The following is a 24212-nucleotide window of genomic DNA, read 5'->3' as shown; positions in this document are numbered from 1 at the left end:
CTACACAGAGGACGCCAATGGAATAGGATTTTAATATGATGGCACAGTCTGGTTTCTTTGATCCGATCATGGAAAGAGGAAAGGCAACACTGTGGTGTTGAACACCTATATCGGGCTAGGTGTTGGGTGCATTCTCTCATTTAGTCCTCATTACAGCCTTTTTTAGTTAGGCAGTGCTCATGAGGAGTGGAGGCACCGAAAGGTTAAAGTTCCTTGCTCGTGGTTGCACAGCTTGTGAGTGGGGGAGCCAAGAACTAATTATTTCTTTTAAGGAGGGCGTTTTGCCCTTGCTGCTGAGATAAATATATTTGAATCTTTGTGGTAAGAGAACAAGACCTTAAATGCTGTCATGGACCTATAACCCAAGCAAATTATCTTATGCTATTTTATGAGTATTCTTTCTGATTAATGTTTGAACTCTGATTGTTGTGGTAGTTCTTTTTCATTCTTAGCCTTGTTAGGGATGACTTAATTACTGTTGAGGAAAAGTACATTTTAGCCTGAGGTCTTTTGTTTGGTATGTAGGGCTGTTTTTAGAAACCTGGCTAAATACATTCTTTATTTTAAAAAAGGGACACTACTACAGATTACAAGGGTAGGTTGTATATTGTAAGCCAAAGATTTCAAATGCAAAAGTTCTTTGGGCTTAATTAATTTTACTGAGTCGGAGATCATATTCTTGGAAACCATTTTAAAAATATGACACTTTAAAACATTTAGCAGTGTTGACATTAAATTTAGGACCCAAATGTTGCGATGAGAAAAGGAAGTGTAGCGGAGCCTGACTTTGAGCATCTATTTTCTGTTACATTCTGTCTTTGGACATTGTGCTTTACTTTCCTTAAGGGGTAGGATAACACTAGCTATTGTAACAAATCAGAAGTTTGTTTCTTGCCTGCATAACACTCCAGCATAGAATGGGTGCCCATCCCACACGTTGATTCATGGGGTCAAGTTCCTTCCATATTGTGACTCAGCACACTTTTTCTTAAAAGGCCAGATAATAAATATTTTAGGCTTGTGGGTCATACAGTTTCTGTTACAATCACTCAACTCCTTATGGTAGCAGGAAAACAGCTGCGATGTGCGAATAAATGGGTGTGGCTGTGTTCCCATAAAAGTTTAAAGAAACAGGCCTCAGGCTCAGTTTGTTGACGCCTGCCTGGGGTATTAGAGTTCTCTGCATCTAGCTGGCAGAAGGAGAAAGAGAAAGGAAGAGAAGGCATACCTACTTACAAGGCCTGTACCCAGGAGTGACATACATAACTTCTATTCACGTTCCACCGTGAGCTAGTCATATGGGTCCTCCAAAGTAGCAGGGGTCCTCGGGAATCTCGGACTTGGCCTGGGCAGATTCTTCCCAGCAACAGCTATACACTACAGAAAGGGGTGCCCGAAGTTTGAAGGCACAGTTAGCCTTCTCTGCCTCCCTTTCGTAGTACTTACAAGTATCCTAGTTACATGTATGTTTATCGTCTGTCTTCTCCAGTACACCATAAGCTTCATGAATGCACAGGCCATATCCATCTTGTTCATCATTATGTCCTCAGCACCTGGCACATATTGGGCACATGATAAGAGTATTTATTGGATGAATAGATCGGTAGGTGGGTGGATGGATAAATGAGTGAAGGAACGAATGAGGTTTTATCAGGAAATGTAGGCAGTGAGTCAGTATTGACCCGGTCATCTCCTAATGAAGTTGCTCTTTTTAAAGAAATCCCTGATACTGTAAAAAAAAAAAAAAAAATTGATTGAAAGGGGTGGTCTTTTAGGAAGATAAAAAATAATTACCAAAAAGTACAGATTAGTGAGAGGTTTTTTTATTTCCCCATTGCAGTGGAAACACCAAGGTGGCCCATCTTTGACAGGATTTGAAACCTGATGTTTACTGCTTGGGAAGCATCTGGCAGCAAGTCTGCTTTTCTCTTACCTGTACTCATACAGCACTGGCCTCCTGAATTCAAAGGGAGAGAAGACCGCTGGCGTCTGCCAAGTAGAGCATTAGAGAAATGGGGATGGTGGCAAGTTCTAGATCTCTGCTCCCTAAATGTATGGTTTTAAAAGTGATGCAGGAGATGGGCCTTGGTTCCTTTACGAAACAGGTCTGTGAACCTGTTCCCAGGGTGGAGTTGAAAGAACCGCTTTTTTTTTTTTTTTTTTTTTTTTTAATAATTTACATCCAAGTTAGTTAGCATATAGTGCAATAATGATTTCAGGAGTAGAATCCAGTGATTCATCCCCTACGCATCACACCCAGTGCGCATCCCAACAAGTGTCCTCCTTAATGCTCCTTGCCCATTTAGCCATCCCCCCACCCACAACCCCTCCAGCAGCCCTCTGTTTGTTCTCTGTATTTAAGAGTCTCTTATGTTTTGTCCTCCTCCCTGTTTTTATATTATTTTTGCTTCCCTTCCCTTATGTTCATCTGTTTGGTATCTTAAATTCCACGTGTGAGTGAAGTCATGTGATATTTGTCTTTCTCTGACTAATTTTGCTTAGCATAATACACTCTAGTTCCATCCTCGTTGTTGCAAATGGCAAGATTTCGTTCTTTTTGATCACCGAGTAATATTCCATTGTATATATACACCACATTTGTATCCATTCATCTGTCGATGGACATTTGGGCTCTTTCCATACTTTGGCTATTGTTGATAGTGCTGCTATAAACCTGGGGGTGCATGTTTCTACAAGCACCTTCGAAACAGCACACCTGTATCCCGTGGATCAATGCCTAGTAGTGCAATTGCTGGGTCGTAGGGTAGTTCTATTTTTAGTTTTTTGAGGACCTCCATACTGTTCTCCAGAGTGGCTGTACCTGTTTGCATTCCTATCAGCAGTGCAAAAGGGTTCCTGTTTATCCACATCCTCACCAACATCTGTCGTTGCCTGAGTTGTTAATGTTAGCCATTCTGACGGGAATGAGGTGGTATCTCATTGTGGTTTTGATTTGTATTTCCCTGATGATGAGTGATGTTGAGCATTTTTTCATGTGTGAAAGAGCCCCTTTTTGAAAAATAGCTTGATTTAGGGAATTAGCTGTTTTGAACTATTTTCTGTGGATCCAGTACTATCCTGTTGGTATTTATAGAGGATGTAATGGTGCAGTTCTTGAGGGCAAGTATGGAAACTCTAAGAACAATTCCAGGACACATGCTGTAAAACCCGCCTGTGATAAAGATCTCTGGTATAGAGGCACAGCCCATTGACCGTGGTCCCACGTACCCCATCCAGGAGCCCCGTGAACCGCAGAGGCAGGGGTCCTGGTGCTCCAGGACTGTTTTAGGAGACTGCGTGTTTTTAAACTTCTGAGACATGTACGTTCTCATTGATGGGCCCAGGAAATCCTTGCAGCCTGGGCTGACAGTCCTAAATTGGCTCCATAAACAATCCAGAAAGCACGGCAGTTTTTCTTCTATGAGACTTCCCATGAAGATGAGAGGGAAAAGTAAAGCTCTTCTGCACTTTATCCAGGTGATTTTATTATTCCATCCACACTGTACGCATTTGTATTCAACAGTGACCCTGCTACAGTGGTGAATATGTAGGATGGAGGGTCACAGAGACCAGTTTGCAGCCAAGTAGTAGCTGTTCCCAAAGCCTGATAGGCAGTTGGTTAGGCCTCATGCCCCTCTGCCATCTCTCACTCAACCCTGCCAGTCAGCAGCTCTCTGGTCCGGGACGGAAGCAGTCAAAACCTCTTTGAGGCCAAACAGTTGTCACAAAGTCCACAGAATGACTCTTAGAACCTCCTCCAAAGCCTGCTTGTTCTTAATGTTGGGGCTTGCATACATTACGAATTCATACATTCACGCTGCTGATGAGAAGCAGCAAACAGGAGAAAGGTTGCCACGTAGGCGGCCAGGTGACAAGTCGAATGCGTGACAGCCAGGAGGGAAGGCCAGAAGGTTAGGAGACCCTAATGTGACCGAAGGCTTGGCAGTTGGGCTAGGTTAGCTCCAGGCAGAGCCTCGCGTGTGCTGCAGAGTCCAAGGGCATCATTTCGAGCAGCGCTGTCTGCGTGGTAACTTTCTGGGGGTTTTATTTGGGGGGACTAGGTAGCCTGAGCTAGGGACCCTGGGAAAGACTGGGTCTGGGCATGGAGAGAATGAGACATTTAGGGTCAGCAGTGCCTTTGGGATGTTCGTTTTTGCTGAGCATTCTTAAGCAAGTTGAATGCTTCTTCTCTAACAATGCACTTGTCACTTGACCAGGAGTATGCTTCAGTGCCAGTCGTGCACAATGACCTTCCCCATGTCTATAATGATAAGCTTCCTGAAGATTTCAGAAGGTTTTTGGATATGTTCAAGTGTATGACTCATGCAGTTTTGAATTCTATTTGTGGGTAAATTCTTTATTTCAGACTTAGAAACTGCTTGTAGAACACAACAGTAGAATGTTAGTTTCTGGAGTGAAGATCTGTGTTGTTGTTGTTGTTGTTGTTGTTGTTTTGAGAGAGAGAGAGAGAGAGAGAGAGAGAGAGAGAGAGAGAGAGAATCTTAAGCAGGCTCCACACTCAGCGCAGAGCCTAACACAGGACTGGATTCCACAACCCTGGGATCATGAACTGAGCTGAAACCGAGAGTCAGAAGCTTAACTGACTGAACCACCCAGGTGCCCCTGATCTGTGTCTTTTTAAAAAGATCTGTGTCTTTTTAAAAAAGAAGGTTGACTAAAATTACATTTCTACTATTGCAAGACTAATAGAGATGAATTTTGGAGAAACTTTTTTCCTTAGGTTCCTTAAATATCAAATTTAGATATTTAGTAAGAGGGAGAGTTTTTTAAATATTGAATTCCCAAAATACAGGCTTTGGTTTTGATATGTAAAAGAATAATTTTGTAGAGAGAACATGATCAATTTTGAGAAGAAATTCAAACTTGTAAATTTAATCTCAATTTCATGGAATTTTTTTCTTTTAAGAAATTAGAGTGTGCAAATCTTAAGAAGAAAACAGCTCCATTACAGCCAAAAGAGACTTGGGTTGCTTTTCGTTGGTCTCTTACAACCCCCAGTACAATGAGTACAAGAAATAAAAAAGCATTTATTTCTACGTTATATCGAACTGGAAATATTCTGCTCCCACAATGGGTCACTTGAGGTTTTATGTATGGCTTTTATAAACATGTCTGTTTCCCAATGTCCCATGTTGTTTGAAAAGCATTAGGTGAGATATTTCAAAGCAGGCAGCCCTCACTTGGCAAGCAGGTACCCATGTTTTAAAGTTGGTTGGAGAGTTAACGGCGCAGGAAATGTGTCCTGAATTCCATGGGAACAGTGTAGTTAGAGAGGTCAGGTGACTCCAGCATGATTTTTTTTCTTGAACTTTTATTTTTCAACTTTTCATTATAGGAAATGTCAAGTATACACAGAAGTAGAGAGCATAGTGTAATGAAAGCCCATGTACCCAACACCCAGTCTCAGCTTCCACAATTATCAACATTTTGCCAGTTTCCCACTCAACCCATTAGCTTACAGCATAGCTAAACAATAATTCTGGTTCACTCCTATAGAACTAAGTTTATAACATCATTTCCTTGAGAAAACATATCCTGAGTTCCGGCTGGGTGTTACAGAACCATCCTTTTTGGTTTTGTTGCAAGTTTCATCTATGGAGTGAGGAGAGAGGCTGTGGGCATAGGTGAGTCTCAATCATGTTTTTTGGAAGAGTAAGGTTTAATCATGAAAGAAATCAATGCTAGATATCTTTCAACTCTAATATTTATTTTAATGTATAAAGAAAAGTACTAAGTCCATCGAAGATTGTTCTTATTGTTCAGTATTTAACCTTTAAGAAGAGGTTTGCTATACCCCCAAAGGAGGTTCCCAACGAGATGGCATCAGAGTATGAACATGTTGGTGTGTTGGTGCCCAAGGCCGCTGTTGTGATCTCTCTGTTTCATTCTTTTGCTTCTTTTCAGTGGTCTCCAAGATGGGTTGCTAAAGACTCTATCCAAGAAAAAAGTATTAGTTTCTGTTTATATGTATTCTTACTCTTTCTAAGGAAGTTTATAGGCTTTGCTAATATTTAACATACAGATGACCATATAACCACCTTTGTCAAAATCCTTGGAAATTATCGACAAGACTATTTGCAATATGGATTTACATCCATTATCATTAATGATGAGCCTCACCCTAAGTATATATATTGTGCCTGGAGGTGTCAGCTGAAGATAGTACAAAGCTTTCAGAAAGGAAAAACTAAAAATTTCCAAAAGGTTAATTACTTCATCTTTTCCTCTCAATTCCTATTTTTTACTTTTTATAAAAGCTATATACTTCTCAATTCCTATATATAGCTTTATAAAAGCTATATATCTCTCAATTCTATTTTTTACTATATTATAAAAGTAATATGTTAGAACATGATTTATGAACAAATGGATATATTATGGGTAGATACTCAAAATTTTTGAGCTGCTAGGATGTATGATCTAAAAAGTTTGGAGGCTACTGATTTATTGGCTTGCTAATCTATTGTCTTATAATTTCAAAACTTGTTGATATGATTTAATGTTTATCATGTGTTAACATAACCGAGACCTTGATTATTTCAGTGGTTCATCTGAGATCATGTTAATTTTTGGTCAAATGTGAATGTTTTCTCTTACGTTTCCTGCTATTTGCCAGTACGTTCTGAAAAGTGTTCTATGGGGTGCCTGGTTGGCTCAGTCTGTTAAGTGTCCGACTCAGCTCAGGTCATGATCTCGCGGTCCGTGGGTTCGAGCCCTGCGTCGGGCTCTGTGCTGACAGCTCAGAGCCTGGAGCCTGCTTCGGATTCTGTGTCTCCCTCTCTCTCTCTCTGCCCCGCCCCTGCTCGCTCTCTCTCTCTCTCTCTCTCTCTCTCTCTCAAAAATAAATAAAAAACATTAAAAAATTTTTAAAAAGGGCCAAAACCTGAAAAGAGAAAATCTTGCTTATGTTTTACTTTTGGAGACAGAAGAAAAGTGATCACCTGTTTATTTGCCTCGGAGATGATTTTCAGCAGCAGGGGCCTCAGCCCTGGCTCTGTCCTGTTTAGGATTTGCTCCTTCCCTGATAGGCTAGATGAAGGAATGATGCAGGAGAGCTGAGTGACAGGCAGCCTCAAGTGCCAGCACAGCCACATGACAGCAGAATGTCAGTCCGGGCAACACTGAAGATAGAGAAGCCCCGTCGCTTCCTCGGGCCGGAGGGCTGATGCTTTACTCTGGTCATCACAGCATCAAGCTGACCAAGAGAGCATTGGTCTTGACCTCCTGGTTGGCACTGTAACTGAAAGTGAACATAATAGTAGTCCTTCCAGACTTTATTATTTTGCAAAAGGTTAATTGCAGCTTTTAATCTTTCCAAGTATGAAATGAGTCCCTTTATAGATTGTGGTTTGTACTTTCAGCCAGATACGGCTTCTAAATCCAGTAGAGGATGGAAGAGAAACCCCTGACCTTTTACAGATGGGATCACAGGACCAGTCGGTGGGCCAGACAGCTGCAGCCCAGCTGACTGTGGTCATTGTCCCCTAGTGTATGCACTGTCTCCATTTTAACAGTTCCAGCCTCAGAAAGAGACAAGGCTTGTCTGAGCTGCTTTCATGTAGGTTGAGAACATCTCTGAGTTTTTTTATTTAAAAAAAAAATTTTTTTTTTTAACCTTTATTTTTGAGACAGAGAGAGACAGAGCATGAATGGGGGAGGGTCAGAGAGAGGGAGACACAGAATCTGAAACAGCCTCCAGGCTCTGAGCTGTCAGCATAGAGCCCGAGGCAGGGCTTGAACTCACGGACCGTGAGATCACAACCTGAGCCGAAGTCGGACGCTCAACCGATTGAGCCACCCAGGCGCCCCAAATCTCTGAGTTTTTTTAGTTGAGCTGTTGAGATGGAATGAGTTGCTGACTGCATATCTCTTTATACCCACTCCCATGTCCCATAACAAAATAAAATTGGAGAAATATCTTACTTGGTAAGAAATTCAGGGTTGAGAATGTTAGAGAGCTGAGCAGTAGACGGGCGTGTTCGAGGGACAGGGTGCAGGCCTTGAAGTCGCTGCACTGCTCTCAAGTTTGATATTTGACTTAGATCTGGAAATGCTGTTTGCAGCTTAATCCGGGGAGTTGGTCAAGCTGCGGAAAAAGTGGGCTGAGTGATGGTATGAAAGGCAATTGGGTTTGTATTGGGAGATCACTTTCTGCAGGGACAGCCTGCCTGGTTTGGGGTCAGTAGGATGCATCAGGGGACGGAAGCAGGAGGATCATGCCTGGCCACCTCTTGGTCCAGGCGTCCGAATAGCCAGTCAGCGTCCTGACTAATGTGGGTCGAGAAATAGCCCCTTTGAGTCTGTCAGGGTCTCCTTTCAAAGGTTGTAATGTTCTGGAAAGAGCTCTGCAAGGTCAGGAAACCTTGGTATCAGTCACGGCACCTACCTTTCTCTGCTGTAGGGGAATGGCTAATTTAGTTTCTGTCCTGAAAAGACTTTTTTGCTCTTCAATTCTTTTTTACTCTTTAATCTTAACTCGTAAGATTCTTCCCAAGGGTACCTATTCTCTCTCTTTTTTTTAAGTTTATTTTTTTATTTTGAGAGAGAGAGAGACAGAGAGAGAGGGAGAGAGAATCCCAAGTAGGCTCCGCTCTGTCAGCGCAGAGCCCGACGCGGGGCTCGAACTCACTGTGAGATTGTGACCTGAGCCGAAACCAACTGAGCCACCCAGGCAGTCTAGGTGTGCTCAAGTATGATCAGCTTATTCTCTCGTTCTGTGCTATTTTGTGCAATTATAACTTGGTTTTCTCCTTGGGAGCAGTGACCAAGCCTTCTGCTTCAAAGTAACCCCTTGCCACTCTCTGCACTTGGTAGGATCTCAGCTCCTTCCTTTGCTTCTCTCCACTTAGGCAGCTAGAACAATACTTACCAGGCTGTGAAGAGCACACCAGCCTGTCCTATTCACTCGTGCTTTACATACAGATTTCATTTAATCCTCTTGGGCACCCTCTGAATTGGGCTGTGTTCGAGTATTCAGTCAACAAACACTCGTTACAACTCTGATTGTCTTGTGATGTTTGTACTCAAGTAGACCAGGCAGTTAACAGATACAGGGATAGGAGGGAGACAATAGAGAACTGAGCCTAGGTGATCATAGAGGCTCCCTGGCAGAAGTGTCACCTTTGCCGTGACCTGGGGGATGACCAGCCAGACAGAAGGTGGGCCATGCCATGGAGGGGAGGTAGGAGCCTGGGCCTCACAGTCAGGTAGACTTGGCTTAAGTTCTGGATTTGCCACTCTCTGGGCCACTTGTTTTTTTTGCTTGTTTGTTTTGTTTTGGTTTCTTTAAACCACTCTTTAGACAAATCACATAATCTCTCTCCTCATTTTCCTCACTTGGAAAACCTTGGGTAATTGGCAGAAGTAGATAATGCACCTGAAGTGCCTGGATCATAATGTGAGCTCAAATGTCAGCTATTATTACAAATATTAATATCTTAAAATCTTATGTGTAAGATTTATTCTTTTTACTTATATATGCAAACTGTACTTCAACAAAGTGCTGTTAGCATGGAGAAGTTGATTACAGCTGGAGCAGAGGGTGAGGTGGGGACGGGGGAGGCATGAAGCTGGGAAGTAAGCCATGTTAGACGTTCTCGCTGGGGAGAAAACAGGGTAAGCATCATCCAACTTGGCAGTCAGCAAGTGGTGAGGCCAGGATTGGAACACAGGTGTGTCAGACTCATGTTCTGCTCATGTTTGTGGGCGGGCTTCAGGGCATGTGTTTGGACCAGCAGTCTGTCCTGTAATCAAGTATGATCAAGGGTCAGGCCTCACTTAAGCTAACCAACGATGGTCCACCACAGACCATCAAATTCGAACCATGCAGTTGAAATCCTGACTCGTGGGTTGTATTTGTTTGTTGGCAGGTATGGGCTTTAGCCTCTTGTAACTCCGTAACATGAAGAAAAGAAAATGGTAGTGTGGGAAGAAGGCAATGTGAAGATGAAAGGGAAGGAGGAGCCCTGGGAGCCTTTGTGTTTGGAGCGCAGCCACTGGTGGTTCTGAAAGAGCAGATAGGGAGAAGGAGGGCCAAGCAAGCCCTGAGCCAGGGGCAGGGAGCTTGGAGCCCCTTGGACCTTTCCCAAGGAAAGGCATCTCCTAGGTTGTCTTCCCAGGCCTCCCCCTGCCTCTCACTGCTGTGTCTTCCAGTGGGGCAGGTGTACGATTTTCTTTTTGTACTGTGTATGACTTAAAACTCTCTTTTCTCTTCCACATGCCTTTATTTATTTTTTTTTTAATTTTTTTTTCAATGTTTTTTATTTATTTTGGGGACAGAGAGAGACAGAGCATGAACGGGGGAGGGGCAGAGAGAGAGGGAGACACAGAATCGGAAACAGGCTCCAGGCTCTGAGCCATCAGCCCAGAGCCCGACGCGGGGCTCGAACCCACGGACCGCGAGATCGTGACCTGGCTGAAGTCGGACGCTTAACCGACTGCGCCACCCAAGCGCCCCTCTTCCACATGCCTTTAAATCAGGTTGTTCTAGTATTTCTACAGTTTGGCAAGTGGCGGAGGGTGGCCTGTTACCTGTCAGAGCAGTCAGCAGAGGACAACCACATGTCGTCTCAGAGCCACGGCCACGTTGGGGGGATGCGGGCTGCCCCCAGCAAGAACTCCGGAGGGCTGGCTCTCTGGCTTGGGAAGGAGCTCAGGCTGCTGGATTGAGAGCATGGCTTTGTGGCTAGAAGCCAATCCCTGAAGCCCTGTGGAAATGATTCCTCTCGTTAACCAGATGCAGGTGCCCGCAGAGGGTATCACACATGCTGTGTATCCTCAGGTAGCCTCTCTTCTAGGTAGATGTGTGCTCAGAATGAAATAATTCAAGAAGAGCAATCCCTGGTGGGGACCGTATGGCTAAATGGCTCATAGATGACACCGATAGCAGGCTGCTCTTTTAATCTCATTATCATTCCCTGACCCTAAGAAAGTCTTAAGCGCCAGCCCTTCCATCCCTCCCTCCATGGATTCTTCTTGGTTTTAGTAGCTCTGCAAGTAACTACAACGTGACCTTTCAGCATGGCTCTGAAGTAGCCCAGAAAAATCGGATCTGCTTCGAGTCCTTTATTAATCTATTTGCCTTTAGAACTTTAGGCCTAGTAAGCCTATTTATGTAAGATAGTGTTTTCTGCAACCAAATTGAAATAAAAAGAAAATGGTGGCTTGCATGCAGGAGATCTTTAGTGAAAATGTTATTTGAAACCTTTTAGATAAACGTTGTTTAAAAAGACAAATATATTTCTAGAAAATGCATATTTTTTATAGTATATATGAACATTCACCAGATAGACCATATTCTGGGTCATAAAAACTTAACAAATTTAGGGATGCCTGGGTGGCTCAGTCAGTTGGGCGTCTGATTCTTGATTTTGGCTCAGGTCATGATCTCACAGTTTGTGGGTTTGAGCCCTGCATCGGGCTCTGGTGCTGGGCTCGGAGCCTGTTTAGGATTCTCTCCCCCTCCCTCTGCCCCTCCCCCATTCGTGCTCTCTCTCTCTCTTTCTCTCTCTCTCTCTCTCTCTCTCTCTCTCTCTCTCTCTCTCTCAAAATAAATAAATTAACATGAAAAAAAAAACAACGTATTTAAAAGAACTGAAATTAGGCAAAGCATGTTCTCTGACCATCATGGAATTAAAAACTAAAAACCAATAACAAAGATATCTGGAAGATTCCCAAATATTTGGAAGTTAAACAGCATACTTCTAATTAGCCTGTTGGTCCAAATATAGTCATAAGGGAAAATAAAAAATATTTTAACCAAATGAAATTGAAAGTACCTGTCAAAAATTGCAGCTGGCACAGTGCTTAGAGGGAAATTAATAGCATTAAATGCTTGTTTTAGAGGTACAAATTACCAATATTAGGATTGAAGGAGAGGATATCACTAGACTCTACAGACAAAAGCATAATAGGGAAGTATTACAAACAACATTATACCCGGAAGTTGGACAACTTCTATGAAATTCCTCATAAGACACAAACTATCAAAGTACCAAAGCTCACTCAAGAAGAAATAGATAGCGTGAATAGTCCAGTAGCAGTTAAAGAAATTGAATTCATAGTTTAAAACCTTTCAATGAAGAAAACCCAAACCCTAACGCTAACCCTAACCCTAACTCCAGGTTCAGATGGCTTCCTCGGCAAATTGACTAAAACTTTAAGGAAGAAATATTTTACGCAAACTCTTCCAGAACATAGGAGGAGTACTTCCCAACTCCTTTTATGAGGCTAGCTAATATTGAAAGATATTGCAAGAGAACTATAGACCACTTTCCCTTATGAACTTAGAGGGACAATTGAACAAAATATTAGTAAGCCAAATTCTGCAGTATATAAAAAGGATAATAATAGCGGTATGCTGGTAAGCTGGCTCTCTGGGACGAGGGGAAACGCTCTTCATACTGTTCACTGATTTCCAGGGTATAAAAACTCCCACCATGGCTAATTGTAAGCTAACAATGTGAGGTCACTGACCGTGGAGTCAGGGAGAGATGTGTAGAATTAGCTCTCACGAGCTGGTATAATCCAACTTCACATCATGACCAATACATAATTTTCCTGAGAATGCGAGATTGGTTCAACATTCAGAAATCGATGAACGTACTTCACCATTATAACAGACTAAGGAAAAACACACAAAACACTATGAATCAAAAAATGTACTTAGTTCTACACTTAACAAAATAAAACTACCCAAACTGATACTCTTAACAGTACAGTCTACTTCAGGCCCCATTGTGCTCTATGTCGCCTGTCCCTTTTTTCATTTCATTGCTCTGATCATTGCAACACCTAGATTACACCCTCTTCCTGTGGCCATTGCTTGCTTATTCAACATTTTTAATAGACACAGTGACACATTAGGAGGAGGAAGAGATACTCCTAACGCATGCAAAAAAAACAAAAAAAAAAACAACAACATGAGATGTTGAGATCTATAAAACTATATAATTGGGTCATAAATTTTGCATATATACCCCACGACGAAGGTTGTTTGTTTGTCTGTTTTTAACTTACATTCAGCGTACTTTTTGTGACGACCTTTTTATGGTTACCCCAGCAGGGTGGTAACATGGTGAAATGAAGACCCAGTTCTCTGCTGATTTGGGAGCAGGCTTGGGTCAAAACTCCTGTCCTTTTTAAAGTCTTTGTATCAGGGGCGCCTGGGTGGCGCAGTCAGTTAAGCGTCCAACTTCAGCCAGGTCACGATCTCGCGGTCCGGGAGTTCGAGCCCCGCGTCAGGCTCTGGGCTGATGGCTCAGAGCCTGGAGCCTGTTTCCAATTCTGTGTCTCCCTCTCTCTCTGCCCCTCCCCCGTTCATGCTCTGTCTCTCTCTGTCCCAAAAATAAATAAACGTTGAAAAAAAATTAAAAAAAAAAATAAAGTCTTTGTATCAGCTCTTGACAAATTACTTGGCACATAGAGAGACAGTGCATGTTTTGATGAATGGTTAATTGAATAACAGAGAATTCTGAGGATTCTGCATTTGCAGAGGCTCTCAGGTCAAGACTTCAGTGTGAGACTCAAGTACTCACCACGGAAATGGCCATTCTTTGAAAAGGATGGCAATCCCAACTGCAGTGTGATATTTAGTACCTCTCTGCTTGTTCCAGAAACATTTATAAAGTGAAGGGAGTGGAAGATAATCAATTAAAGTTCCCTAGAGAATTTCTTTTCTTTTCTTTTTTTTTTTTTTTTTAATGTTTATCTTTGAGAGAGACAGAGCATGAGCAGTGGAGGGGCAGAGAGAGAGAGGGAGACACAGAATCTGAAGCAGGCTCCAGGCTCTGAGCTGTCAGCACAGAGCCCAATGCAGGGCTCGAACTCATGGACCAGGAGATCATGACCTGAGCTGAAGTCGGGCACTTAACGACTGAGCCACCCAGGTGCCCTGAGAACTTCTTTTAAGGAGATCTGGGACACTGTATCATCTGAAAAAGTACTGTGGGGCAGGTAGAGTATTAGATGATGAATATTGATCACAGCTATGAGAAGGAGCTTTAGCATAATTTTATGGTGTGTTAGGCTTTTGTGTATTGTCCATACACTTTAATGTGTGTGCTGTTTTTGAAGATCAGTGTATAAGTACATTTATGTTATTGAGGGGAGACCTGGGGCACAATTTTACTCACTGCAGTTTTTATACGTGTTTGGATTTTGAAATACTGTTGATCATATCTATAATATTCAGTGCCTAATTCCTGATCATCTGCCTTACTGTGTGATCTCAGCGAGCCAGAAATGGAGCGGTAGGTGTTCTCTCAGTCCTGGAATGGTAGCATGAGTTAATATGATCTGTGACATTCTAAAGATGGTTTGCAGGTGACCTGAGAAGAGAATGAGTTTGGCTAATTTAAGAAGGCCAGACTGGATGGGATTATTCACCCCCAGAGGAGGTCAGGCAGAGAGACTTGTTCTGTTTACATGAATAACACTTTTGAGTTTCCTGATTTGCTTGTTAGCTTTAAAAAAGAAAGAAAAGAAAAGAAAAGAGAAAAGAGAAAAGAACCTATTTAGAGAAATGGACATTATCATTCTCCCCCAAATCCAGAGTTTTAGTTATCAGAAACATACTAAATTATGCCTCCACCCTAATTATCCTTCAAGCTGAGCACTTGTCTTAGCAACCTCTGGTCACCAATGAATTGACACTGGCGTCATAGTTAGGTTTGGTTTCAGTGTCCCGAATACCTCAGTGGTCTTCGTTTTCATAGCCAATCAGATTTGTACTCTAATTTTACTAATGGAAGTTTTTCTTCATCAGGGATGGATGAATGAGATTTACAACTATGATCCAGAAACTTACCACGCGACTTTGACCCATTCAGTCTTTGTTCGACTTGAGGGTGGGACCTTAAGACTTTCAAAACCCAATAAAAATATATCCAGGAGGGCAAGCTACAATGAAACAAAGCCAGAGGTTACCTACATCAGCCAGAAAATCTACGACCTTTCGGACAGCAAGGTGAGCCCAGCTAGTATGGGAAACGCAAATGAAAGAAAAGCATTTGGAATCTTGGTTGCTTTACTGCATTTTTTCCCCTCCAAAAGGGTGTGTGTGTGTGCGCACGCGTGTGTGTGTGTGTGTGTGTGTGTGTGTGTGTGTGTGTGTGTGTGTTTAAAGTATTAGTATAATTTAGGATGGTGCCTTTCATGCAGATCAGCCAAGCATCTTTTTAAATGCAGATTCTATTTCAGCAACTCTGAATGGGTCCTGAGAATCCGCATTTATGTGAGCTCCCAGGTGATACTCTTGCTGCTGGTCAGCAGACCACACTTTGAGGAACAAAGGCATAGCACACTCATCTGTTTTAAGGGTTATTTTTTTCCGTCAAACAAAAAACTATGTTAGTGGTTAGGGTAATAACGACTGTAAATGTGGAAATTATGGGCATGTAAAATAACTACATTTTGATAAGGGTTATATGCTTCTGTTTTTGAGAAAGGTAAATCATTTGTTATTCCAAAAAGCTATAGGTTCTCTGTTGTTATAACTCATGTGAGAGATCTTGAAGTTTACCCCAATGCAGAAGTATTTAAAATAGTTTTTGTATAAATTCACTCTTGAAGCTAATAAACTTGAGCTACTATCTAGATCTAGGTGGATAAATTCATTTGTTTTTTTCCGGTGTAAGGTTGGCCCAGGATCATTAAATTCAGTCAATAGTCAAACTTAGTTGATGATGATCTACTCAGTACTTTATGTGCCACTGTTACCTAAAAATTACAGATACCTGTTAACGCTTCCCGAATTCTTAAACATCTGCTTCTGAATGAGTTTGAGGAATAGCAGGTCACTTCTAAACATTTATCCCAGTTTCTTTTTTTAAAGATTTTGTTTTTAAGCAATCCCTGCACCCACCGTGGGTGGGGCTCGAACCCACACCCCCTAGATCAAGAGTCACACGCTCTCAACAACTGAGCCAGCCAGGCGCCCCAAATTTATCCCAGTTTTTATAGTCGTGTTGTAGACAGGGTAGTAATTATGTCGCATTCATTTTAGTCCAAAAGGCTATGAAGTTTGCATCATGTTCTGCATAATATTAATGCACAGTGTGGCCAATTCTTAATTTTGTGTGTAAATCATCATTTCCCTTTCACTCTAGATTTATCTTGTACCTAAAAGTTTGGCTCGAAAACGAATTTGGAATAAAAAGTACCCCATTTGTATCGAGCTTGGTCGACAAGACGACTTTATGTCTAAGGCCCAGACTGATAAAGAGACTTCTGAAGAAAAGCCACCAGCTGAGAGAGAGCTGGGAGGCGAGGACCCTAAGAAGCCACCCCATCCTCAGGAGGGAACGAGATCAGGCCAGCGAGATCAGATACTGTATCTCTTTGGGAGAACTGGCCGAGAGAAAGAGGAGTGGTTTAGGCGATTTATTCTGGCATCGAAACTGAAGTCGGAAATCAAGAAGCCGCCTGGAGTCTCTGGAAGTAAACCAGGTAATGACATGTGTGCTAAATGCTTACGTATGTTTAAAGAGTCTGAAGGAGAACAGATTCTGAGAGAGATTCCCAGGTAGGTAGGAAGGAAGCCCACCCTGAACTGATGGTTGTCTAAGGAGTGTTCTCACGAATCATTTACCTTTTAGGCTGATCTCTGCAACCCTTTGCACTGAATCATTTAACCAGAGATGGAATGACTTGCAGATGTATGGGGTTTTGCCTTTCCTAGTTCCTTAGGATTGTATTTATTTTTACGTACTGTGACTTCTCTGAGAAAAGAAACACAGGAGAACCTTAGATGTGACAAGGAGGCAGGTGAGTCAGGGCAGTTTCAGGCTAGTGCTCTTAGGCTCCCAAACCTGGACATGGTCCGCCACGCCTGAGATCACCATAGAAATGCAGAGTCCTCTGGCCTCCCGACTCACATTTGTACCGAGGACCTGTCCCTCTGCCCCATGGACCCCACTTGGACCTTCGCTGAACCTCTCGGCGTTCTCTAGACCTACAGGACCCTGTCCTTCCTTTTTGCATATGCTGTTCCCTTTAACTGGAATGCTCTTCCCCCACCTGCACCAAGAAAATGCCAACTACTTCTTTAAGAGGCAGCCTGGAGGACACTACGTGTGAAAGTCAGCCCTGGGGCTCTCTTGTGCAGAGGTAGTCACCCCCATCTTTCTGCCCTGAAAGTCCTTCAGTTGGGCTTCAGTTACGATGGTTATTATAGAGAGCTGTGATTTCTTTGCCTGGGTGCCCAAATTCAAGGTCAGGGATTATGTCTCATTCTTCTTTTAATGTGGAATTGACCCAGAGAAAGTGCTTGATGAAAACCTTTGTTGAATGAAAGATGGTAGGTCTAGAATTGCCCCAAGCCGTGGGTGAGCACTTAGCTTTCTGCCCACTTTCCATTTGTCCCCGGGGGGTATTTCAGTTCCATATTTGACCCTAAGTGATTGGGGGGGGGGGGGGGGAGAGAGAAGAGAAAGGGACTTACCAGATGGACTTCATGGCTTTCAGGTCTTCTAAATTATCTTGGAGAAGAATAAAAACTGTTCTAAAACATTATCTATTATTAGAGTGGAAGGTATTTTTCAGGCTAGGAAATAAAACCGTATATTTTTTTAAACAATCATTTGTTAGCATTATTGGCTGGTTTTCAGCTCAACCCAGTTGTGATAGTTGTTCGATGTTCTGTGTTCCGTTTCCTCTGCAATCACTTTTCTTTCTGTGAATTAACAGCCATCACTTCTTTGCTGCAGGGGTTTTGCCCTCACATAGCAGACACAACAGCCCCTCGGGGCACCTGACCCACAGCCGCAGCAGCAGCAAAGGCAGTGTGGAGGAGGTCATGTCCCAGCCGAAGCAGAAGGAGCTGGTGGGCAGTGTGCGGCAGAAGATGCTTCTGGACTACAGCGTGTACATGGCCAGGTGTGTCCCCCAAGAAAACCGAAGCCCCCAAAGGAGCCCCGTGCAGAGCGCGGAGAGCAGCCCCACGGCTGGGAAGAAGGTAAAGCTGGCTGCCTGGGCCGTGGCTTTTCTGCTTTTCTGCTCAAACTCATTTCTACCTACGTAAGCACTCTGAGCACTTCTTGTGTACTAAGCCCAGCTGTAGGCACTGGGGACATGGGAGTGAACAAGACGGATAAGGACCTTGCCCCTTCAGGTGGCTGGTACTCCAGTTGGTCGGGAAGACAGCAAGTAACAAACACCTGGTGGTGGCAAGAATGAAGGGAAAGCCAAGTACGGGAAGATGGAAAATGACCAGATAGCTTTTTTAGAGCAGTGGTCAAGGAGGGCCTCCTTGAGGAGGTGACATTTGGGCAGAGACCTGACCAAAGTGAGGAACTGAATCATGGGATCTGTGTGGGAGTGGCATTCCAGGGGAGAGGCCAGCGAGTGCTGAGGCCGAGGCCCGGGGGCTGGCAGGTGGTTGGCGTATTCACAGAACTGCGATGAGGCCAGTGTGGTGACAGGCGGGGCCTCATGGGATCAGTTCTGAGGAGGGCGGGACGCACTGGGAGGTTTTTGAGCAGGGAGTAATGTTGATCTATTTAAGGTTAGAAGCGGCTGTTCGGCTGTTCGTGGAGAAGGTGGTAGGAGGAAGAGAGAGGGTGAGGGGCTGAGAGTGGGCTGTGGGGAGTGGGGCCGCGGAGGGGAAAACCACTGAGTTGGGAGACGTGGATGGAGGGCAGCTGGCTGGATGTGCTGATGAATTAGGGCTGGGGTGTGAGAGAACCGGATGGGCCAAAGATCACTCCTAACCTTTGACCTGAGCAACTGGGCAGTCAGTGGGGACGTCCTCAGGCTCGTGAGTAATAGAGGTCTCATTCCTCAGTTACCTTTGTATTCTTAACTTCTCAGACTCCTTAGCTATTTCCAGTGCTTTTGAAGATTTCCCACGCGCATTACTCCCACAGTGTAACAAGCTGGACATTGACTCAAGATCATCTGCGATAAGATAAGGAATATAGGCTGCCATGTGCCAGATTCTTCAGGCACTTCCATAGAACTACCGTGATCCCTTAAACAGTCTTGCAGATTAGATGCTCTTCTCTCCCATTTTGTAGATGGAGAAACAGGCTCACCCGGTTGAGTAGCTTAATTTCACAGTTGCTAAGTGACGGCATGTACAAAACCTGGCCTGGGGGCTCCCTGGCCCTCAGCTGCCACGACTGTCATTTTGCTGGCCATTCTGAAACTGTGCTGGACCTGAGGCCTCCCGCCGCTACTCCGCTCAGGCCCTAAGCACCGCCTCCCGCCGGTGGAGCACAAAGCCTGTTTTTCTCATGTTCAGTAGCTTGCTACAGTGTTTGACCTCTTACAGTGACTGTATTTCTGTTCTTAACAGGAAGCACTTGGTGCCGCCTTCTTTGCGCTGTTAGCCAGTCACGGGTTTTCATTCATTTCACTGATGGCCTTCAGTGTGGAAGAGGCCCCTGAACCCTCACTCAGCTGACTCTGTCAGCCAAAAACAGACCATATGCCTCTGCCGGCCTCTCACCCACCGCCTCTGCCCTCTGACCTAAGTTACCAGCTAAAGTGGGAAGTTGACCTTCCTCTAGGCCGGGGTTGGGTAATACAAAACGATTCTAGGGATGTCCCGTTTACCACCAGCGAATCCCACTACCCCAAATCCCTTTTCTCCCTGGGTTATCAGCTGTCTGGCCTCTCATCAGACTCAGGGAAATCAGGAAGATAATTGTATTCATACTAATGTAAGAAAATTATGTAATAAAATTCTTGCCTTTTGAAAGAGTTCCTTAAATTTAAAACAAAAACAAAAACACGGGCCTGGGTGGCCCAGTCGGTTAAGCATCTGACTCTTGATTTCATCTCAGGTCACGGTCTCATGGTCGCGAGCTAGATCAAGCCCCGCGTCGGGCTCTACACTGACACAAGCCTCCTTGGGATTCTCTCTCTCCACCCTTCCCTGTCCGCCTCCCACCGCCCGCCTGCATTCACACATGTGCGCGCACGCTCTCTCTCTCTCTTTCTCAAAAACAAAACAAAGCAAACATGTTTTAGAACGTTGTTTCCTCAGTGTTTCTTACATGTGCTTGTTGTATCATGTCCCCACTGGGGTCTGTGGAAGCCCTAGGAGGGGCTGGGGGGCCCTGATGGCTCATAGCCCAGCCCCTCAACCCAGCATCGCTGCCACTGGGGGATTCTCTACTGCAAACCTCCTTTCTGAGTACTTGGCATTTACCTCTTTAAGTGTCAAAACATGTTTTTCGTCTTCTAAGTATGATGAAAATCTTTAAAAGCCACATTGCATTTCCTGGCCCCCTTAGGCAGAGCAGGCAGGGACGATTTAATCTTGATAATTGAAGAACTTAACAACAAACAAATCCAAGCTTGTCGTCATGCAGGCCTGCTGAGGTCAGAGGCCTCTCACCCCGTCGGAGCCATCCTGGTGCGGATCCTGCAGCCGTTCATCTCCATTGCCATTTGGCTGCTGTTTGTCCGCATCCTTCTAGCTGCTTTTCCTTGAGTGCTTCCCCATCTCCCACCCCCACCCTTCATGCAGTGACTCCAGTCTGCGTGGGCTGGGAAACCAGAGAGGCAGAACCGTGTGAATGGGATGACTGTCCTTTTGAAGAAGGCCTATGAGGCCTGGTGCCGGCCTCCAGCATCCACTTGGCCTGCCTGAAGCGTGTGGCGGCCTAACGTGCATAACAGTTACTCATTTTTCTTACCGACTTGTACTTTGACTAGGCTTGTCAGTGAAGGCTTCTCTCTGCTCCATACAGTGTCAGCTGAGGAGGCCGGACTGGGGGCCAGAGGAGCTGAGGCATCCAGGGAGTGGAGGCCTCACTCCCACGGCTGGCACACAGATGCTGGTAGTTGGCTGGGAGCTCACTTCTCCGTGTGGCCTGGTGACTGGGTTCTGAGGGCAAGTCTTTCTAGAGAAAGAGCCACCTTTTATGACCTAGTCGTGGAAGTAAAATAACATCACTTCCATCATGTTCTTTTAGAGCAGTCAGTGTACCTTCCCAGGTTCAAGGATGGGGGTATAGATTCTACTTCTTGCTGAAGAAGTAGCAAGTTCTTGGAAGAGCGTGTGGGTTGGGAAATACCATTGTGCCATTTGGGGGAAGGAAGATCTGCTATAGCTTCCTGTACTACTTTTATTTCTTTTCATGCTTTCCTTGAATTAAGTCAGGGGAAGTAGTTCTTAACCAGTTTTACTTCTTATTAATTTTGCAGTTTGAGCAACCAAGGACCTTTTCCCTCCATTTTAATTTTTTTTTTTTTTTTAATTTTGTGTGCGTGTGAAACATTAGCATGGTTCCAGAGATCAAAGAGGTGCAAAGACCTACCCTCAGAAAAGGGCCATCTCCCCCACCCGGTATCTTCCATTCCTCCATCCCTGACGTAAGCCAATCTCCTTAGTGTCTAGTTTATCCTTTCTGGCTTTATTGCCCCTTCTGTCTTAGTCAAATGGTAGCATATTGTACCTTACTTTTTTCACTTACCAGTACATTCTGGAAATCACTCCACATCAGTTCATAGATGTCTCTCACTCCTCTCGTTTTTAAACAGCTGCAAAGTACTTACTCCATTGTAAAAATGTTTCACAGTATATAGACATTCTCTCTTTTATAGGGGCGTAGAGGTTGTTTCCAGTATTTTGCAATTACAAACAGTGTTGCAGTGAATAGTTTGTGCATGTGTATTTTTGTGTTGTTGGGGGTGTATATCTAAAATAAAATCTTAGAAGTGAGGTTGCCACATCAGAAGGTAAATGCACATGTATTTTTGTGAGGTATTACCAAATCCCCTCCGTAAGCGTCGCACCAGTGTTTGTTCCTACCAGCCATGAATGCCTTTGCCCCCACAGTCTCGCCAAATATGGACCCTTTGGATGTGGCGATTACTGTTCATTCTTCCTGCCAAAGACTGGGCCACGTTATTTCTTAGGGTCCACTGCCTCTGACATAATGAGTCCGAGAGAAACTGAAAGGGCTCAGAGACAAAAAGGAACCCTTGACATTTTTTCAAGTTACACTGTCACGTCACCAGTGTCAGCCACCGGCCAGAGCTTACCCAGTGTAGCAGGTCCCCTCCTCTTTCGTAGAGGGAGCTTGGGACACAGCTCCAGGCCTTCGCTTCAACCTCTCCCCTTCCCCACTGTCCCCCTGCTGCTGCCCCTTGTAGGCCATGGTCAGAGCATCTCTTACCCTGAAGGCTCCAAGTCTAATGGCAGCTTCCACCCACTGGGCCTCCTTGCTCACGTTCACCCAGTGCCAAACTAGGTCAGGAGGTGAATGGGGCCACTGGTGCTCAGGAGCCAAACTTGTGTTACAAACACCCAGGATGTAATTGGTAAATATAGACTAGGTTTGTATTAAACAGCGCTAAAACAACACAGTAATATTGTAATTATTCTTACAAAAATTAAAAACATATTCAGGGGATTCTGCATATTGAAACCACTTTGGAGCTCAAAACTTGAATTATAAAACCACTCTTTTCAAGGAAAGGCCTGGTTCTCCACCTCTTTAGTGGTTAGTGACCAGTTACCGAGCCCTGACCGGCCCTCGCGACTGCTTTGTCCCACAGCCACAGGCTGTGCAAGCCTCCGAAGTCTCCAAACCCCTGTGGTATTGGCGCCATTTTCTCGCTGTTTGGGCACCTCAACATCTAGAACAGTTGAGAGACCATGAGGCTGGCTGAGGAGGCCAGAGCTTTATTGTCTTGTCAAGGTAGTCTGCTTGGTTTGAGGAGGAAATTTAAATAGTAATTCAGAAAACAAGAAAATAAGGAAACTCTGTTTTTAATAATGTCTCCAGGTGGCATAGCATTACCCCTAGTGTGGTTAGCTCAGGAAGGGGGACCACAGGGCTGCCTGCAGATTTGCTCTTGGAGGCTGCTAGTTCTGTGTGCCCCAAAGTGGCCTGCCTGGGAGAGAGGACCATCGGTGGGGCAGTGGTTTGCCTGTCCTCCAGGAGCAAGGCTCTGATACTCAGATTGTGTCACACACTTCCATGCTCATTATCCAGGGAAGATCCTAAATGTTGAGAGATACTGTAGGCCTCCCAGGTTTGGAGTGTCCCGTCTTCGTTATTACTAGTTGTACTAATTGTCTTGTTACCTATGAACTGGATTGTAAGATATTACTCCCTATTTGCTGTTATCAGATGAGAACCCTAAAAAGCAAATAGGAATCCAACAGAAACCAGGAAGTCTTAAATGGGAGAGTGGTTTTCCAAAACTTCCCCTTTCTCTGCTCAACGACAGCTCTTCAAACATTTAAAAGTAGAATTGAAAAGTGCTCCTTACACAGTGAGTAAAAAAAAAAACCATGAAACCATATAGTTAATTTAAAAATAAATTTTAGGGGCACCTGGGTGGTTCAGTCAGTTAAGCATCTGACTTCGGCTCAGGTCATGGTCTCACAGTTCATGGGTTCAAGCCCTGCATCGGGCTCTGTGCTGACAGCTCAGAGCCTAGAGTCTGCTTCAGATTTTGTGTCTGCCTCTCTCTCTGCCCCTCCCCTTGCTCATGCTCAGTCTCTCACTCTCTCTCAAAAATAAACATTAAAAATTTTTTAAATACATAAATAAATGTTAGAAAGGATACAGAAAAGAGTGCCAAGACAGTTCAGGGAAGCAGGGAGAAGGAAAGAATAGTCTTTTCAACAAATGGTGCTGGAACAACTGGTATCCACGTGACAAAAGAATGAAGTTGGACCCCTACCTCACACCATGCACAAAAATTAACTCACAAGAGCTCAAAACTATAAAACTCTTAGAAGAAAACATAAGCATAAATCTCTATGGCTTGGGTTAGGTAAAGCTTTTTTAGATAGGACACTAAAAGTACATGCAACCAAAGAAAAAATTGTAAAAAGATAAAGTAGGGCCGCCTGGGTGGCTCAGTCAGTTGAGCATCCAACTCTTGATTTTGGCTCAGGTCATGATCCCAGGGTCATGGGATTGAGCCCCATCAAGCACTGAATGTGGATTCTGCTTAAGATTCTCTCTTTCCCCCTTTGCCCATCTCCCCAGCTCATGCTCTCTCTCTCTCTCAAAAAAAAAAAAAAAAAAAAAGATAAATTATATTTCATCAAAATTAAAAACTTGTGCCGCAAACAATACCATCAAGAAAGTGAAAAGACAACACACAGAATGGGAGCAAGTATCTGCAAATCATATATCTGATATTCTAAGACCTAAAATAGTTAAAGGACTCTTACCACTGAATAATAAAAAGGTGAATGACCCATGGGGCACCTGGGTGGT

General features: G+C 44.0%; 1 protein-coding gene across 12 annotated transcripts in view; it reads left to right on the top strand.

The window, feature by feature from the left end:
• The window catches only part of TEX2 (testis expressed 2), a 104411-nt gene that overhangs the window by 48003 nt on the left and 32196 nt on the right, over positions 1-24212 (top strand). For all 12 annotated transcript variants that reach the window (XM_023244505.2, XM_006940494.5, XM_023244503.2 and 9 more), the window contains 3 exons: positions 14786-14986; positions 16128-16467; positions 17727-17974. In XM_023244505.2, the coding sequence (XP_023100273.2) occupies positions 14786-14986; positions 16128-16467; positions 17727-17974 (789 nt within the window). The remainder of the gene's footprint in view (positions 1-14785; positions 14987-16127; positions 16468-17726; positions 17975-24212) is intronic.

This window comes from Felis catus, chromosome E1 (genome assembly GCF_018350175.1).
Source record: "Felis catus isolate Fca126 chromosome E1, F.catus_Fca126_mat1.0, whole genome shotgun sequence".
Lineage (NCBI taxonomy): Eukaryota > Metazoa > Chordata > Mammalia > Carnivora > Felidae > Felis > Felis catus.
The sequence above is the reverse complement of the archived record's forward strand: the minus strand, read 5'-3'. Positions and strand labels throughout refer to the sequence as shown.